The sequence below is a fragment of the Ranitomeya imitator genome, chromosome 1 (assembly GCF_032444005.1).
Source record: "Ranitomeya imitator isolate aRanImi1 chromosome 1, aRanImi1.pri, whole genome shotgun sequence".
Lineage (NCBI taxonomy): Eukaryota > Metazoa > Chordata > Amphibia > Anura > Dendrobatidae > Ranitomeya > Ranitomeya imitator.
In genome coordinates this window covers 1,140,186,887-1,140,202,855 of record NC_091282.1, presented here as the reverse complement: position 1 = coordinate 1,140,202,855, position 15,969 = coordinate 1,140,186,887, and the positions used below count along the sequence as shown (strand labels likewise).

General features: G+C 44.0%; 1 protein-coding gene across 5 annotated transcripts in view; it reads right to left on the bottom strand.

Moving 5' to 3' along the window:
* ATP8A1 (ATPase phospholipid transporting 8A1) overlaps positions 1 to 15,969 on the bottom strand; it is a 291,307-nt gene that overhangs the window by 123,190 nt on the left and 152,148 nt on the right. For 3 of the 5 annotated variants that reach the window (XM_069744529.1, XM_069744527.1, XM_069744528.1), the window contains exons 12-16: positions 15,657 to 15,822; positions 8,448 to 8,575; positions 6,958 to 7,035; positions 6,770 to 6,858; positions 4,385 to 4,429 (exon numbers count right to left, since the gene is read on the bottom strand). In XM_069744529.1, the coding sequence (XP_069600630.1) occupies positions 4,385 to 4,429; positions 6,770 to 6,858; positions 6,958 to 7,035; positions 8,448 to 8,575; positions 15,657 to 15,822 (506 nt within the window). The remainder of the gene's footprint in view (positions 1 to 4,384; positions 4,430 to 6,769; positions 6,859 to 6,957; positions 7,036 to 8,447; positions 8,576 to 15,656; positions 15,823 to 15,969) is intronic. The other 2 variants (XM_069744530.1, XM_069744531.1) reach the window with 1 other exon arrangement.

Here is a 15,969-nt window from a genome sequence, read left to right as displayed (position 1 = left end):
CCTTAGGGTATGTGTCCACGTGCAGTAAACGCTGCGTGTTTGACGCAGGGACGCAGCGTCAGACACGCAGCGTCCAGATGTTACAGCATAGTGGAGGGGATTTAATGAAATCCCGTCTCCACTATGCATGGTAACACGCACGTGGCGGCCCTGCGACTCCGGACATGCTGCGCGTCTTTTCAGATCGCAGCATGTCCGTATATCTTGCGGCGACGCTGCGTCGCCGCAAGATATAGCACAGGGCCCTATGGTGGGGAGCGATGATGCCGGATGTGTGCTGTGAACACATCCGGCATCATCGCGTCCCAGAAAGGGGGCGGGGCTTACCACAGAGCGGCTAAGCCGCTCCGGCGATACCGCCGGCCATCCTGAAAGTGGACACATACCCTTAGGCTACTTTCACACTAGCGATTTTGGCTGTACGGTGCAATGCGTCATTCAGGAGAAAAAACGCATCCTGCAAAGTTGTCTGCAGGATGCGTTTTTCCCCATAGACTAACATTACCGACGCATGTAACGTTTGTGCGTCGAGTCCACCATTTTCGACCGCGCATGCACGGCCGAAACTCCGCCCCCTCATGCCCAGACCTTACAATGGGGCAACGGAAGCGTCGCAAGACTGCTTCCGCTGCCCACGTCGGGCATTTCTTTCACAGCATACGTCAGTACGACGCACTGTGAAAGGCCCGTACCGACGCTAGTGTGAAAGCAGCCTTATACTGACAAGTAGACAGTCACCATGGCAGGCAGCAAGGATTCTGGGAGATATGTGGTGGAGGGAGCAGGGTGACAGCAGCACAGAGTATTTCAGGAGAGCAGTGTGCTGGTCTATGGGGGCCCCCTGTTTGGTGCGCGGAGCAGCCAGGGATTATACATAGAGCGCTGTCTTTTATACACATGGATGGGCCGTCTGCTCCACAGAAATCCAGGAAACATTTCTGAGGATTGATGGCCTGTTCTGATCCAGACTTTGCATGCAGACCCCATTCCCCTCCTCAGATCCTGTCCTGGCGATGTGTGAAAGCGAGGCGACAGGCACAGTCGGGGTGACGCTGGGAAGGAAATGTAGCCATATAGTAACAATAAAAATGAGACCCCTCTCTTCAGCTGCCTCACCAGCCTTCCCCTGACTACACCTAACTGGAGGTCATGCTGTCCCCTCTATTACCCCAGACCCGCGTGCAGGTGCTCAGCCAGAACCACCCTAGAATGGGTCCGCTTTCTGAATATAATACTGACATACAGATCACACATAATACCGCCATGTAGATCACACATAAAACCACCATATAATTCTCACATAATACTGCCACATAGATAGATCACACATAATCCCACAATACAGTTCTCATATAATCCCGTCATATAGTTCTTATATTATTGCACCATACTGATCAAACATAATACAACCATACATATTACATATAATACTGTCATATAGATCACACATAATGCCATCATACAGGTCACACATAATAATTAGCGGCATCAAGTGTGGTCTATATGGCAGCATTATGTAAAAAATATACATTATATGGTGGCATCATGTTTGATCTATATGGCAGCAGTATGCAAAAAATATATATATGGCAACATTACGTTCCGTCCATATTACAGTATTATGTAATAGATATATCTGGCGGCATTATGTATGACCTATATGGCAGTATTATGTAATAAATATATATGGCGGTATATTTATTATGTAAAGGCAGGAAAGTTGTGAGCTATGCCCTTCTGTGACCCCCACAATTATTATTATTTTTTTTTGAGGGGGGGGGGGGGTTGTCAATTAGACCTTATGCTATGTCGCCCTATGATTTGTATGTACGCCCCTGGTGACGATCCTCACAGCTTGTCCTGAAAGACAGCAGGCTTGGGGTGTCGGTGAGATTGAGGTGGGTTTCAGGGAGCAGGAGATGGGTGTCAGGGGGCATGGGGTGGGTCAGTGAGCTTAGGGTGGGTGTCAGGGCTCAGTCTTTCCTCTTCTGCTCCCTGGATCACTAGTCTCAGACCACCTGCCCTCTGCTCTGCACTGTATAGTAGGACGATCAGGCAGGAGACCTGAGGAGCTGCAGGACTACAACACTTAGGAGCTCAGTCCTGGCATGCTGGGACTTGTAGTGACACAGCAGCTAGAGCTTGCTGAGTGTCATCACCCCCTGGGTCTGCTTCCTTGTGCCAACCATAGCCCAAATGTTAGAACACTATTACTGTGCCAACCATAGCCCACCTCTTTACACTGTGCAGACCTCCCACCTGATCCATAGGTGAAGCCCCCAGGCTGCTGCCTGCCTGCACACTGATCCCCCTGCACCATGCACAGCTGCAGGCAGGGAAGGGTTAACCATTACAGGCCAGCCTGGGTGCCGCCCCTTGTAACCAGGAGGGATCCCCTGCTGCAGAGAATCATGGGGCTTCAGACTCCAGGCTGCAATCTACAGGGACAGTCACTGTGTGGGGTGATGAAGTGTTGCCACAGATCAGTGCTGCACACATAACGCTCCATGTACAGGGAGACACACTGCTGCTGCTGGGGGATTTCCTGCCCCTGGACTGAGGGAGGAAGCTTTCAGCAACACAGGGCAGGTCGGCAGTGATCGCAGCCTGTACTGCAATAAGTACAGGCTGTGATCACTGCTAATGCTGCAGATACTTACCCCAAACCCTCGCTCCCAGCAGCTTCTCCTCAACATCTTCTGTCCTCGCAGCCCACAGCAAACAAAATGGCCGCGATCTCCTCTCACAGCTCCTCTCACAGCTGTGACGTAGCAGCCCAGTGGGCATGTCCAGGTCACAGCTGAGAGGCAGGAGGAGCGGCCTCAATGTAAGAGATGCGGTCGGGTCCGACTGTTGGCTCCTATGTCCATGGCTGCCGTAAGTGAGGAGTGCAAGTGTCCTTCCCAGACACACACACCCCCACTAGTCAAAATGGCAGCCCCCAGTGGCACACACAAATGTCAATAAATAAAAAACTATTAAAGTAGTTAATTTAATTTTGTATTAAAAATAATTGATTGTATAATCAATAATTATTAATACAAAAATTAAAATCAGGGCACCTTCCCTTTAAGTATGTGAAATGCTGCTTCATGGGGCTAAGATCTGGTGACTGTCTCGGCCATTGCAAAATATTCCACTTCCTTGCCTTGAAAACCCTCCTGGCTTGCTTTCACAGTTTTGAGTCATTGTCCATCTGTACTGTGAAGCGCCGACCAATAAACCTTGCTGCATTTGGTCGAGTCTGAGCAGAAAGTCTCACCCTGTACACTTCAGAATTCATCCGGCTGCTTCTGTCTTCAGTCACATCATCAATAATCACTAGTGACCCAGCGCCATTGGAAGCCCTGCATGCCTGCACCATCGCACGGCCTCCACCATGTTTTACAGAGGATGTGGTGTGCTGTGGACCAGGAGCCGTTCCAAGCCTTCCCTTCATGCTTTCTTCTTCCCATCATTCAGGTACAGGTTGATTTTAATTTAATCTGTACAAAGAATGATTTTCCAGAACAGGGCTGACTTCTTCAGATTTTTTTTTTAAATGTCTAATCTAGCTTTTTTATTTTAAAGGCTGATTAATGGTTTGCACCCTGTAGTGAACCCTCTGTATTTTCTCTCATGAAGTCTTCTCTTTTTGGTAGACTTCGATACTGAGGCACCTACTTCCTGGAGAGTGTTCTTCACTAGAGTGGATGTTGTGAAGGGGTTTTGCTTCACCATGGAAAGGATTTTGAGATCATTCCCCACTGTTGTCTTCCATGGATGTCCCAGTCTTTTTGAGTTGCCCAGCTCACCACTGCACTCTTTTTTTTGCAGTGTGTACCAAGCTGTTGATTTGGCCACTCCTAACATTTCAGCTCTCTCTGTGATGGATTTTTTTTTCAGCCTAATGACTGTCTCTTTCACTTCCATTGAGAGCTCCTTTGACCGCATATTGTGGGTTCACAGCAACAGCTTCCAAATGCAAATGCCACACCTGAAATCAGCTCCAGACCTTTTACCTGCTTAACTGATCAATGACTAACGAGGGAATAGCCCATGCAGCCCCCATAACAAGCACTTTGTATAATTGTCCAATTAAAATTGCTTCCTTTAAAAAAAGGCAGCTACATATTAGAGAACTATTTCCTAAACTCTTACTCCATTTAGGATGTGAATACCCTCAAACTAAAACGGAGAGTCTGAACTTTAAGCCCATATTGATTATATCACTGTATCTTGAATATATTTTGGAAAACGGCTAAAATATCAAAACTGTTAACTATAAAAGAGCACTTCAGTATTGCATCTATAATAACTTTATTCCCCATTCACATGACTCCTAACATGCTGGAGAGGACAAGCACAATGCACGCATGCAACGGAGGGAGGCCTGCCTGCTTACCAGTCATCTTCATAATACCTATTGTCCTCGGGGTCTGGACAGTGACTGCACAAGAAGGAAAGAGGAAAAGCATTGTCCGGGGGAATTAAACTCACCGAGCAGCATTACACAGAAAAAGCGTGAGGCCGCAATCAAACTTACAATTTTTACATTGTGTTCTATCTATATTTTTCATAGATATAAATCATACCCATTATAATCTAAGAAGCGGTTCATATGTCTGTTTTTTCAGACCGCGTGTCCGCAAAAGAAACAAAAACAGGAGACACTGCAGTTTTTGATCCGAATCATGGATCAAACTCGCTAATTCAAATCAGTGGAATGCTGGTGGATGTCCGGTTTCTTTTTTTTAATGATTAATGGATTGGAAATTGTATTTTTTTTGTACACGGGAAAAATAAAACAGATGTCACAATTATGATAAAACCGGCACTGGGGCCAAAATGGATGAAAATTGATCCAGTACACTGATAAAAAAAACGGTCCGTATTATGTGTTACACAAAAACAGACGTCTGAATGAGGCCTTGGTCCGGATTTTCTCTCTTTTGCCACCAATCTGTCATATATATCAGTGATTTACTCTATTCCACGGTTGCAGCTCACTACGGCTACAGCATAAAACCCAAACAGGAGAGGATTACTGATCACTTATCAATGGTGAAAAAGACTAAAACATAGGAAAGGCTAACATTAAAAGGAGAAATGGTTACCAATCAGAGTTATTATTTCTATCCAGTACATTGCGGTATTAATATCCGTGGTATTACTGCGACTTCTGATGTACATCCGATAGTACAGTCTCCTAACAGGCGCCATGTACCTCAATGGCCACTCAACTTAGAAGACACCATTTAATGGGAACCTGTTACTTTGAAAATGCTGTGCAATCTGTGGGCAGCTTGTTACAGGAGGAGAGGAGTACAATGACATCAAGATTTGTGGGAAGAGATTCAGTATAACATGTATTTTATTTAAATCCCAGCTTTCTCGATGCTCAGGCGTCCAACGGGAGGCCCTAATCTGTAACGGGAGGCCCTAATCTGTAACGGGAGGCCCTAATCTGTAACGGGGGGGGGGGGGGGGCCCTAATCTGTAACGGGGGGGGGGGGGGCCCTAATCTGTAATGGGGGGGCCTAATCTGTAACGGGAGGCCCTAATCTGTAACGGGAGGCCCTAATCTGTAACGGGAGGCCCTAATCTGTAACGGGAGGCCCTAATCTGTAACCGGGGGGGGGGGGGGGGGGCCCTAATCTGTAACGGGGGGGGGGGGGGGGCCCTAATCTGTAACGGGGGGGGGGGGGCCCTAATCTGTAACGGGGGGGGGGGGCCCTAATCTGTAATGGGGGGGCCTAATCTGTAACGGGGGGGCCTAATCTGTAACGGGAGGCCCTAATCTGTAACGGGAGGCCCTAATCTGTAACGGGGGGGCCCTAATCTGTAACGGGGGGGGGGGCCCTAATCTGTAACGGGGGGGGGGGGGGGGGGGGCCCTAATCTGTAACGGGGGGGGGCCTAATCTGTAACGGGGGGGGGCCTAATCTGTAACGGGAGGCCCTAATCTGTAACGGGAGTTCCTAATCTATAATGGAGGTCCTAATCTGTAACAGGAGGTCCTAATCTGTAACGAGAGGTTCTAATCTGTAACGAGAGGTCCTAATCTGTAACGAGAGGTCCTAATCTGTAACGGGAGGTCCTAATCTGTAATGGGGGGGTCCTAATCTGTAACAGGAGGTCATTCTTGTACTCAAGTGCATACAAAGATTGCTGTCAATCACTAACTAGGACCGCCCATTGGACTCCAAAGTATAGAAAGAGCTAGGATTACAAAAAAACAAAACAGAAGCGTTATTGAACGTTTCCCAATTGGTGTGGAGTTGGATGATTTGATAAATACAGTGCACCAATGACAAGCTGAATGTACTTCAGAGCTGTAATCCCAATTCTGCAAACTTCAGAGCTGATCTCTCAGCATTGCTTTCCGATTCAACATCTGCCCACGATCTTGAGCCAGTTATTGGTATTTTGCAATTATGTATTAACGAGTTAAATGGAGTACACAAGAGACAAACCCCTTGTATAAAGTGGCTGCTGGGATGATCGGCTAATTCTTATGGGTTCAGTTTCCAAAAACACCCAGAAACTAGGGTCATCTGGGAAAACCAGGGAGTCAGCCACTGTGGAGGGATCAGTCAGGGGTGCACTGTACACCTGGTCACAAATGTGCCCCAGATCCATAGCTAAGTGAAGTACAATGCAAGTCAGGGGGTTGTATAAATCCCATTTAATGCACTGTAGGAAAAAAAAATCTGTGCAGGTTTTATGGCAAGAAGCGACATTACATAGCATCTTGTCACATTTACCATATTCTAAGAATTTCTACTTACCCGTAGGCAATTCCTGCGATGCTACACTTCTTGAATTGCATGACATTGCAGGTCAGAGTCCCAGTCTTATCGGAAAATATATATTTTACCTATAAATATATATAAAAAAAAAAAAGGGAAATTCATGTCTGGAAAAAAATTAATATAAAAGGGAAAGTTCTGAACTGCCTGATTTTGGGTAGACGTACCTGCCCCAGTTCTTCATTGAGGTTGGATGTTCGGGCCATGGCGGAGGTATCTGTTGCTTCATAGTGCATGTCCATATCCTACAGGGAAGAACAGGACAAGGAGCGGACATTAACAGAACATATCGAATGACCCTAATGCTTTCATAGGTCGGAGGGATGAATGGACAGAGAAGTTATAGGGGTGGTACAGGCTGCTTTCATCCAAAACAGCACAACTGTCCACATGTGTGGTAATGCCGCTCATCTCCTGACAACCTGTCGACAGTTGTGGCGTACCGAGCACAGGGGGCACGCAGGAATGGCAGCGGTCTGCTGGGTTTCCCCGGTCATTTGCTTTTGCTATTCTAATTGAATTAAAAAAGGGAGTCTCATTCCCCCCAGAACAACCGGCTTTAAACAAACCAGAGACATGACCTTGCCCAAAGACTATAATGATATGTGTTTTATCCATGAAAAACAGGGGCAGAAGATGGACATGTGAATGGGACCTAAGTGAGGAAGACTTGGTTTCAGAAACTATTTCCACACAATGCCTTCTGCACATGCGCACTATGGATAAATATATTGATATTGATATCTGTCCATAAATATGTTCAAAGTAATCTCCAATTAAAGAGAATCTGCCACCAGGTTTTTTCTATCCCATTTGAGAGCAGCATGATATAGGGACAGAGACCCTGATTCCAGCAATGTCTCACTTAGCTTAATATTGTGCTGTAGTCATCACAAAATCACAGTTTTCTCTGCTGCAGATTTATGAGTGATCCTGAGTGCTGAGCTCTGTATAACCCCAACACCATTACTGATTACTTCGCTTTCTTTGTACACACTGCATAGGCAGAAAGCTGTTAATCATTGGTGGGAGAGTGGTTGGACTGCATGGCATGAGACACCTAGACCTCTAGTGATAAGCTCTTAATATGATTTTATTGAAGCAGCAGCACAAAGCCGAGTAAGTGATACATCACTCGAATCAGGGTCTCAGTCGCTACATAATGCTGCTCACAGAAAAAACCTGCTGACAGATCGCCTTTAAGACGGTCTTTAAATAGGATATCATTTTCTAGTTTATAGGGCATAATTAGGATAACGCAGGGACTTCTCTGATTCAGTCGTTCTCAAGCATTCATATGGAAGACTCATGAGTGAGAAAGTTAGGAGAGAGTAAAGGGTTGTCAGGGCAAAGCTATTTGATGACCAATCTATAGGATATTTGCAGATCGGCGAGGGTCCAACACCTGGAACCCCACCGAACAGCTGTTTCTTCCTCCAGTGGCTGCCACAATACAGCTTCTATACAAAAGAACAGAACAGGAGTTGTGCCATTCAAAGCCGCAAAAACATTTCAGGGTCGTCCTATTCAGGGTCGTCCTAGTAAATTTGATGTCTGTAGATGGTAAATTTACATTATTGAATGGCATGCTAAAAACTCGCACAGCATATGTCAATAATCAGTATATAATGGGACACTAAACTGATCGCCGACTCACCCAGTTAATGAAATACGCTTGTACAAATTTCACCACTTCCAAAGTCACCAGCAGACTGATGGGTATGAGATTGTTGAACAGAATGATAAATGTTAAAAAATTCAGTCCAAAGTTGTTCGCTCCACCATCTGTTCAGTGATCACAGAGAAAGGGATAGGTTACAAATGCTTCCAGACAAGCGCCTCCAGCAAAATAATGTGCCAAACATTATCCAGACGCGCGCCCACCGCCAATATTAACTCTTCGACGAGCGGGCTTTCTGCTTTAAAGTTGAAATCACAGCATGCCAATTATTTGTGTGGAATTGATCACAGATTGCCCCCCCTTTGCAATATTTGGGGTAAAAATCAACCACAATTTGCAAAATAAAACTATCTGCATGTTACAGTTATTGATTCTTTACGATTTAGTAATGAAGATCCAGCAGATCTGCAGCTGCCAGACCCGTCCTATTACTGCAGAAAGCCAAAGGGCAAGTGTGATCTCTGCGTTACACGGGAAGGTGCAGGAACGCTCCTCCAGAATTCGCTAGCTTTTCAGCTTTTGCAGAGTTGCGACCCATTTATAGGAGCCGGTCACGTCAGGTAGTTTAATCTCATTTAGACGGGATTAGGAGAATTCTATGTAATGAAAATTATTATTAATACGATTATTCTCTGTGCATACAGTATCAAATTATCGGCAGCACGTCTCCTGTTTACACAGGACAATGTGCTGCCAAGGACTATTATTTTTTTGCTGCCTTAAAAACCACCGCATCCAAAGAATAAGCATTTTGCTCATTTGTCGCGGATGGTCGCCACCAGATCTTGGCCAGTCTAAATGGGTTCTAAGGGTGCCAACCCCAGTCCTGAAGTCCTAGCAGGGTGTTCCTGCTGTCTTTGAGGACCCTCATGTCCTGGGGTAATCATAGCCCACCCAGGAACCTGTACGAGCCATCCTAATCCTGATTTGATGTCAAGACTTGTCCATTGAAATTGACAGATCTGAGCCGACAACCATTTATTGCATACGGCAGCCACACAGCTTCTTGTGCGGGAAAGTATATGTGTGGCGGACATATAGTATACAGGAGTAGGTCTGGGAGCACCAAATGGGTAGAGCCAAATCAGGAGGCAGGTGGGTGCTCGCGAGGCTGGGGAGGATAGCGGTACACCACTGATGAAAAAAAACTTTATTCAGCCATATTAAAAACATGAAAAGCCTTACGTGTTTCAAGGTGTGGATGCAAACACAGCAGCAAGGGAAAAACACATGAATCAATAAATCTAAAATAAATCATTTCTTGAGTTCCTGCCCATCGGATATCTCGCGTCCAGCTTTAGAATCCAGAATGCATAAAAAGCAAAATGTGTGACGTCTCCTTGGTGAATATTCACAAAGTGTGTGGAGGCACCGGAGTAAGCGGCATTTTTATATTGAATATTGGCTAAATGTTTCTTAATATTTCGTCATTTTGCACGACAAAACAGATGCAATAAATGACATATTGTGTGTCACTATTCATGAAAGACGTAATCTTCTGTGAAAAACCTGAAAAACAACTAAGATCTAGTTTCATCACACATTGCAACGATTACCAGCACATTTGTGAAATCCAGTAGTGGACAACCAGGATTTAGGAGTAGAATGTTGTTTGAGAACACTCGGAGAAAGCGCATTGCCGAAACCAAAACCCTTCCTTGGTACATATCCGCAGCCATTCCTGGTAATTACACGTCATTTGTATTCCTGATTAACTACAGGTAAATATTTTTTCACTATATTTTTTATTAAGAGAAATTGGGGACTACAGGGGGTGGAACATGGGACAATGGAATCTGATTCAGCGGGGGGAAGGGATCCAGGTTGTCTGCAAACCTTGTTGACAGCTTCTCTGATATCATGACGATGATAACCTCTATCAAACGTTCAGTGACAACATGAATCTCCTGATTACAGCATACACGTCTGATTCCGTTAAACTCACCATGCGGGATCACCTTAATAGTATGTTTCGAATGAGAGGAGGAAGAAAGAAGTAGAGAGTTTCCTGAATTACCTTTTCTGTATGCGGAAGTATGTATCTTAATTAAATGGAATCACCTGTTAACAATACATCCAAAAAAAGGAACTTTTGTGCCTACACCACTGACAGTAAAAAATTAATTTAAATCCTTAGTATTAAGATACATATGACATTTTCCCAGATCTGCTGTAGAACGCTGCCATATAAAGATCAGTTCACCCACATATAAACCAATATATCATCAGAAAACGGATTAGAAGCATTGAAAAGAAAAAAGTTCCTCCCACCAAGCCATTACAAAATTGCAAGCGAAGGTGAAAATTTCGAGCCCATAGAAGCACCAAGAATTTGTAAAAAAAAAAAAAAAAAATTTTCAAAAATAAAAAAAATTATACTTGAGCAGATATGTGAGCGATCTGTTGAATAAAGTGCAGAATAATCGATGTAACGATCCAAACGATAACGGACAGCCTGAATAGCCAAAGAATGAGGGACAGCTGAATAAAGATGAACTACGTCACATGTGAAAAAGCCAGAATTTTCTCCCCAATACAGATCATTAAATGCTGTCAAAACAGAAGACGTATCCTTAAGGCACCCTGGAATTCTGACAACCAATGGATACAAATGACTATCGACCCATGAAGCCAGATTTTCGTTTAAAGATCCGATGCTAGATAGAATAGGAAGCACTTTGTGAATATTCACCAGGCAGACGTCACATTTTGCTTTTTATGTATTTGCAAAGATCCCGTTCGGGGTGGAAACAAACAAACTATTGACTTCAAGGAGGAATTCTGGATCCTAAAGCTGGACACGAGATATCCGATGGGCAGGAACTCAAGAAATGATTGATTTTAGATTTAGTGACTTGTGTGTGTTTTGATTTTTCTCGCTGCTGTGTTTGCATCCACACCTTGTGCATACAGTTATATGAAAAAGTTTGGGCACCCCTATTAATCTTAAGCTTAATGTTTTATAAAAATTGTTTTTCTTTTTTGCAACAGCTATTTCAGATTCATATATCTAATATACATTTTCTGTTAGTACAATGAACCTCATTTCAAGGCAGAAACATTACTGTGTCCAACAGTTATTAGATATATGAAACTGAAATAGCTGTTGCAAAAAAAACAAAACAATTTTTATAAAACATTAAGCTTAAGATTAATAGGGGTGCCCAAACTTTTTCATATAACTGTATGTAATGAATTATTTGTCATCTGTGATTGGTTGTTCATTGATATTGATTCTGGCTGTGATTTTAATTGAATATCCTGTAACTAGGGGTGCTGCATGCACCTGAAACGCGGAAGGCTTTTCATGTTTTTAATATGGCTTGCTATGCCTGAATAAAGCTTTTTTCATCTTTTCATCAGTGGTGTGCCGCTATCCTCTCGACATATAGTAGACTAGTGGATACCGGCGTTGGATGAGCCTGTGCATTTACATAGGCAGAGCGCAACCCATAAAAAACATTGAATAACTTTTTACAAGTTACCGGTACTTGGCGAGTGTTTTAAGGCCCATTCACACCACTAATATCAGGTTCTGTACCCATGTAGCGTGCGTATATATTGGCAGCACATTGGCCTGTGTAAAGATCGGATGTGCTGCCAACAACATACATGTGTATGGGGACAGACCATCATATTAAGGCTATGTGCACACGTTGCGGATTGTATGTGTTTTTGCCGCGAAACCGCATACACAACTCAGCCCATTGAATTCAATGGGATTCTGCAATGCTGTGCTAATGCTGCGTATTTTTCCACAGCGGAATCGCATCGCGGAAAAATACGCAGCATGCTCATTCTTTGTGCAGAATCGCAGCGATTCCGCACACATAGGAATGCATTGATCCACATACTTTCTGCATAGGGCTATGCCCATTATGCGCAAAGTAAGCGGAACATGTGTGGTTGGTACCCAGGGTGGAGGAGAGGAGACTCTCCTCGAGGCCCTGGGAACCATATACCTGTATATAAAAAAAATTAAAAAAAGAATTAAAATAAAAAATAGTTATATTCTCACCTTCCGGCGGCCCCCGCAGCCTTCCCAATCCACATGATGATTCCGTTCCCCGTGATGCTTTGCAACAATGACCTGTGATGACGTGCGGTCTCACATGATGCTACATCTTCTGGGGTCATTGTCGCGAGGCATTACTGGGAACGCGAGCATCGCGAGGAACGGGAAGGCTGCGGGGGCCACCAGAAGGTGAGATTATCATGATTTCCAAGCGATGCTACAGATCACTTGGAAAACGCTAGCATTCTGCAAGCTAATTACGCTTGCAAAATGCTACAGTGGGGCAAAAAAGTATTTAGTCAGTCAGCAATAGTGCAAGTTCCACCACTTAAAAAGATGAGAGGCGTCTGTAATTTACATCATAAGTAGACCTCAACTATGGGAGACAAACTGAGAAAAAAAAATCCAGAAAATCACATTGTCTGTTTTTTTAACATTTTATTTGCATATTATGGTGGAAAATAAGTATTTGGTCAGAAACAAACAATCAAGATTTCTGGCTCTCGCAGACCTGTAATTTCTTCTTTAAGAGTCTCCTCTTTCCTCCACTCATTACCTGTAGTAATGGCACCTGTTTAAACTTGTTATCAGTATAAAAAGACACCTGTGCACACCCTCAAACAGTCTGACTCCAAACTCCACTATGGTGAAGACCAAAGAGCTGTCAAAGGACACCAGAAACAAAATTGTAGCCCTTCACCAGGCTGGGAAGACAATCTGCAATAGCCAACCAGCTTGGAGTGAAGAAATCAACAGTGGGAGCAATAATTAGAAAATGGAAGACATACAAGACCACTGATAATCTCCCTCGATCTGGGGCTCCACGCAAAATCCCACCCCGTGGGGTCAGAATGATCAAAAGAACGGTGAGCAAAAATCCCAGAACCACGCAGGGGGACCTAGTGAATGAACTGCAGAGAGCTGGGACCAATGTAACAAGGCCTACCATAAGTAACACACTACGCCACCATGGACTCAGATCCTGCAGTGCCAGACGTGTCCCACTGCTTAAGCCAGTACATGTCCGGGCCCGTCTGAAGTTTGCTAGAGAGCATTTGGATGATCCAGAGGAGTTTTGGGAGAATGTCCTATGGTCTGATGAAACCAAACTGGAACTGTTTGGTAGAAACACAACTTGTCGTGTTTGGAGGAAAAAGAATACTGAGTTGCATCCATCAAACACCATACCTACTGTAAAGCATGGTGGTGGAAACATCATGCTTTGGGGCTGTTTCTCTGCAAAGGGGCCAGGACGACTGATCCGGGTACATGAAAGAATGAATGGGGCAATGTATCGTGAGATTTTGAGTGCAAACCTCCTTCCATCAGCAAGGGCATTGAAGATGAAACGTGGCTGGGTCTTTCAACATGACAATGATCCAAAGGGCAACGAAGGAGTGGCTTCGTAAGAAGCATTTCAAGGTCCTGGAGTGGCCTAGCCAGTCTCCAGATCTCAACCCTATAGAAAACCTTTGGAGGGAGTTGAAAGTCAGTGTTGCCAAGCGAAAAGCCAAAAACATCACTGCTCTAGAGGAGATCTGCATGGAGGAATGGGCCAACATACCAACAACAGTGTGTGGCAACCTTGTGAAGACTTACAGAAAACGTTTGACCTCTGTAATTGCCAACAAAGGATATATTACAAAGTATTGAGATGAAATTTTGTTTCTGACCAAATACTTATTTTCCACCATAATATGCAAATAAATTGTTAAAAAAACAGACAATGTGATTTTCTGGATTTTTTTTTCTCAGTTTGTCTCCCATAGTTGAGGTCTACCTATGATGTAAATTACAGACGCCTCATCTTTTTAAGTGGAGGAACTTGCACTATTGCTGACTGACTAAATACTTTTTTGCCCCACTGTAGTGTTTAGCGGGAATACGCATGCCATTCTGCATGCGTTATACGCGTGGCAGGGAGTTGCAGAATTTCCGCAGCAACTCTGCAACATGTGCACTTTGCCTAAAGGTACATTTTGTATGTAGGACTCGCTGGGCCCCAGCACTCCTACATACAGGTGCTTCTCACAAAATTAGAATATCATGAAAAATTTATTGTGGAAACTTCACACTAGACCTGGGTATTGAGGTCCCATAGTCAGGAGGAAGAGTGGAGAGGCCACAATCCAAGCATCTTGAAGTTTAGTGTGAAGTTTCCACAATCAGTGAGGTTTGAGGAGCCATGTCATCTGCTGGTGTAGGTCCACTGTGTTATCAAGACCAAAGTCAGTGCAGCCGTCTACCAGGAAATTTTAGAGCCCTTCATGCTTCCCTCTGCTGACAAGCTTTCTGGAGATGGAAATGTCATTCTCCAGCAGGACTTGGCCCCTGTCCACACTGCCAAAAGTACCAATACCTGGTGTAAAAACAACAGTATCACTATGCTTGATTGGCAGCAAACTCATCTGACCTTAACCCCGCAGAGAATCTATGAGGTATTGTCAAGAGGAAGATGAGACACCAGACCCAACAATGTAGACGAGCTGAAGGCTGCTATCAAAGCAACCTGGGCTTCCATAACACCTCAGCAGTGCCACAGGCTGATCGCCTCCATGCCACACCGCATTGATGCAGTAATTGATGCAAAAGGAGCCCCGACCAAGTATTGAGTGCATTTACTGAACATACAGTTGTGCTCAAAAGTTGACATAGCCCGGCAGAATTTTTGCTTTAAGCTGTCATTGATGTTAGAGGGGGCAATACACGGTATTAAGAAATGGGGTACGTGAACTTTTGATCAGGTTGGATGTTTTGGGTTGTCATTAGGATTTAAAATGAAGAAACACAGTAGTTTGACAATAAATGGCTTCACCCGACAACTAACCATTAGTGGAGGAAAAGTTTTGGTGTTCTCATTCATATTCTCTGAAAAAAGGCCAAGAAAGCAAAAATTCTGCCGGGGTATGTAAACTTTTGAGCACAACTGTACATTTCAGTAGAACATTTCGGATTTTAAAATCATTTTTCCAGCTGGTGTTATAAAATATTCTAATTAACTGAGATAATGACTTTTGGGTTTTCATTGGCTGCAAGCCATAATCATCAACATTAACAGAAATAAACAGTTGAAATAGATCACTCTGTGTAATGACTATAATATATGAGTTTCACGTTTTGTATTGAAGAACAGAAATAAATTAACTTTTTGAGGAATTTTTTTCTCTTACAATTCAGACTGAGATACCAGTCTTTCTGTTCATGTTTGGAGTTCCAGATGGAAGAGCCGATGGAGCAAACTAAGGAGATTGTGATGAGGGTCCCGAACAGGAGCAGGATCTGGATGTTGGTTATACGCTCCACATTGGACAACTTCAGGGGAGGGCGGGTTGAATTCTACATCGATAGATAAAATGGAGGATATTCAACAAAATCGCTTTAAACAATAACATAGTGGGTAAGAACACTGTATTTAATGACTTTGTTACACATTACAGATGTAGCAAAGGTTTCCCAGACACTGCAGCTAAGCTCCTACTGCAG